Here is a 3,777-nt window from a genome sequence, read left to right as displayed (position 1 = left end):
ACAAACTTGAGCTTGTTTGCGCCCTCTTTGGTGTGGTTTAGCACAACTACTACAAGCCTCACCTTCTGTCTTTTCAGTTCGACTTCACGTAGATCTGAAATCAAAATAAACGACACACAATCGTGAAATACAATTGATATAAGATTGAAACTGATGACATGGAATATAAATGTCTACAATGTATGTCATTTTTAAATAAAGTATTAATAGCATATTCTGAGTAAACTAAAGGCATGCCCCAAAAATACAGTCAATGGCACGCTTTCATCCCAGTGGGGGCAATCTGCCAGGAAACATGGATCTGTGCTGCATTAACTCCCAGCCTACGCTGAAGTACGTAAAATGCAGAGATTTTGCGTGTAAAAAGTATTAAAATGATCAGAATCAAGCATATAAATTGCATTTTTAGCACAGATTAGATGACACATTTGTTATATTATTAGGATGCATTTATTGATGCTAGCTGAGGCACTGCCTTATATACAGCCACCTTGAATCGGATGTAGAGTGTTGTTTTGACCCAGTGTTGTGTTGCTCTTTTTGTAGAACACATCAGCGGTGTGGTCCAACAACATTCATCTTTTGCTGAAAAGGATGGGACCACATCAAGAAAAAGAAAATCCTCTGCTGAAGAGGTGCCTGCTGGGAAAAAGATAAGACTCTCCCAGACCAGCAGCAGCCAAGAACCAAGACAACTTGACTCTGAGTCTGACAGCGGTGAGATGATTGTAATACTATCTGTTGCCCCTCACTGTTAACAAATGGATTACTGTGAAAAATATTTGACCTTAGCAGCTGATTTGGACTCAATCTGACAGAAAGATCATTGAAACAGTGAAAAATAAAATCATTGTTTTAAATGATTTTCCTCCAATTAGAAACAGCATAAAATAATGTAAACTAATGAAATTTCCCTTTATGAGATTAAAATTCAGGCTTTTAAGCCTGTTAATCAGAAATGTTCAATCTTTTTTATCTGATTTATAAATAATGAAATGCTACATGAGTTGTGTTGTGTTCACTTACATATAGTTTGTAAACAGTAAAAAGCAGTGACGGGCACACACACACACACACACACACACACACACTGCTCTAACCTTTACCACCTACTTGAGTATTAAAAAATTAAAAAACTGATCACAATCAAGCATATAAATGGCATTTTTAGCACAGATTAGATAACACAATTGTAACATCATTGGGATGCATTTATTGATGCTAGCTGAGGCACTGCCTTATATACAGCCACCTTGAATCGGATGTAGAGTGTTGTTTTGACCCAGTGTTGTGTTGTTCTTTTTGTAGAACACATCAGCGGTGTGGTCCAACAACATTCATCTTTTGCTGAAAAGGATGGGACCACATCAAGAAAAAGAAAATCCTCTGCTGAAGAGGTGCCTGGTGGGAAAAAGACAAGACTCTCCCAGACCAGCAGCAGCCAAGAACCAAGACAACTTGACTCTGAGTCTGACAGCGGTAAGATGATTGTAATACTTTCTGTTGCCTTTCACTGTTAACAGATGTATTGCTTCACAAAATATTTGACCTTAGCAGCTGATTTGGACTCAATCTGACAGAAGGATAATTTAAAAAGTGATAAAAACTGCTTTTGTTTAATTAAAACACATTGGAGAACAAAAAAACTTTATTTGGTAAAATAAGTCAAAAGATACGTTTAATAAGATAAAAATGTGTATTTCTAATCTTCTGCAAATCTGTGTGTTGGTCATTGAAACATTTTTCACATGTAAAATTTCAGCTTCTTGCTGATAAAAGAAAGTGTTCAATAAACCTATAACAAAAAAAAAATTCATGTTAAAATTGTAGTTTGTTTTTATGCATATTTTTAAAAAGTCTACATATTGAAGTCTAATTTGCAAAATAAAATAACACCAGCACTTCAACTGAGCACAAATTATTCTGTGAGGAACAGAAGATGTCATGTTGATCACTTAACTCACTTAATTCCATTTAAGAAACAAATTTTATCAAAGGTTTGGCAGAAAACGTTTGCATTTGTGTTTTTCCATAGCTTTAAATAGTTATCTGTCACTTTTAAACATCAAATAAAAAGATAGAAGTAGAATGAAATACTTAAGTTAAATACTCAACAAAGCTTGATAAAGAGATTAAGAAGTTAAAGCAAAAGTTTAATGCAACCCTTCAATGTTTCAGTCATAAAACTGTTGAACTTTAACTAAACTGTTAATTCAGGATTATTCCCTTTGAAAAACTGTCAACTCTGTTTTTCAGTAGCCAGAGTTGATCCAGAACTGATCCGATCCAAATCGGCTGCTGTAATCCACTTCATACAATCAGCAAACGCTTTTGCATGTCTTTAAATCAATCCTGTTAAAGGAGATTTGAAAAGTTCTGTTTTCTTTTCACGCTTTTCCCTCAGACAAAAAGGAATCCTTTTATTCTGGGTTAACTCTTTCTTTAGCAACAGTGTCTAAAACATGTGTCTGCTCTTCTTCTCATCTTCAGAATGTGACAGTTCTTCAGAGGCCGGAAGTTCTTCCCAAGAAAAAAGCTCTTGTCCACGGAAAAGTTGGAAGAGCCAGTCTTCATGCGATGCTCTGCTTGAAGGTGAAAATAATAGTCAGGTTTCTTAATCAGTGAAGGAAGACTTTCAAATCCTCTTGAATTACTTTTTCCTCACAGTCATAACTGAATGTTTTTGGTGTGTCTCTGCAGTAAAGTACAAGAAAGAAGGCCTGCTGGGAGAAGGAGGCTATGGATCAGTTTATGCTGGCTATCGCATTTCTGATGGGTTACCAGTAAGTGTGACGTAGAGCAGCTCTTGATGGAGCAGATCAGGAGGGAAATACTCACCAAAGCTCTGTTTGTGTCCTACAGGTAGCAATCAAATACATCCCATCTGAGAACGTGATTAGAGATCTGGTAAGTTCAGCTGCTGTCTCTGCTGCTCACCTGAAGTCTTCTGACCCTCATCTTACACTTTTCTGGCATTTTGCAGGCTGATGATGGGAAGCAGCTCCCCACTGAGGTAGCCATCATGCTAAAAGCAGCTGATGGAAGAAATGAACCTGTGGGAACCTCAGCCTCTGTCTCCCTGCTGGATTTCTACGACCTGGAAGACGACTTAATCCTGGTTTTAGAGAGACCAAACCCTGTTGAGAGTCTCTTTGAATACTCACTAGACAAAGACAACTTAGAGGAGAAAGACACCAAGGTAGGCTGGTTCTGAAATGACGGCCTGCTCACAGCATGTCTTTGTTTTCTCTTTCTCCCTCTAAAGAGGTCTTCCTCCATGTCCTTCTTCTCAGAGTATTCTGTGTTTCCTGTCTTCCTCAGATCATTATGAAACAGATAGTCCAAGGTTTGAAAGAGCTTGAAGAAAAGAACATCTTTCATCGGGACATCAAGTTGGAGAACATTTTAATAGAGACTGGCTCTGACGTCCCACGAGCACGCCTTATTGATTTTGGAATGAGCTCTTTCACAGAGAGGGACACAGTTCATGAGATGGACTATGGTGAGTGATCAGCTCTCTGCTTCTCTTTTTCACTATTTGGGGGGGCAGATCGTACATATTTAAAGGAGCTTTCCTGTCCAGTTATTTCTGTAGCTCATATAATATCAGAACATGAAAATAAAAATGTGAATTTCAGAGAAAAATTAAGATGTATGGTGACACAGCGATCCAATAACTGAGTTGGGAACAGCTGACAGGAAGACACATACAGTTGAGAGTAAAACTAAAATGTGTTTCATTTTTGTGTGTTTTGCAGATAAAGCTGACCATGACCC

The 3,777-nt window shown here is 37.7% G+C and overlaps 1 protein-coding gene across 1 annotated transcript; it reads left to right on the top strand.

Moving 5' to 3' along the window:
- The first annotated feature begins 1,002 nt into the window (after positions 1-1,002).
- On the top strand, positions 1,003-3,510 carry LOC111947799 (serine/threonine-protein kinase pim-1-like). Its single transcript, XM_023957938.1, has 7 exons — positions 1,003-1,006; positions 1,309-1,479; positions 2,491-2,592; positions 2,701-2,783; positions 2,863-2,907; positions 2,984-3,199; positions 3,322-3,510. The coding sequence occupies exons 1-7, from the start codon at positions 1,003-1,005 to the stop codon at positions 3,508-3,510; spliced, it is 810 nt and encodes a 269-aa protein (XP_023813706.1).
- The last annotated feature ends 267 nt before the right edge of the window (positions 3,511-3,777 follow it).

The sequence above is a fragment of the Oryzias latipes genome, chromosome 8 (assembly GCF_002234675.1).
Source record: "Oryzias latipes chromosome 8, ASM223467v1".
Classification (NCBI taxonomy): domain Eukaryota; kingdom Metazoa; phylum Chordata; class Actinopteri; order Beloniformes; family Adrianichthyidae; genus Oryzias; species Oryzias latipes.
This window is presented reverse-complemented; position numbering and strand designations above follow the sequence as displayed.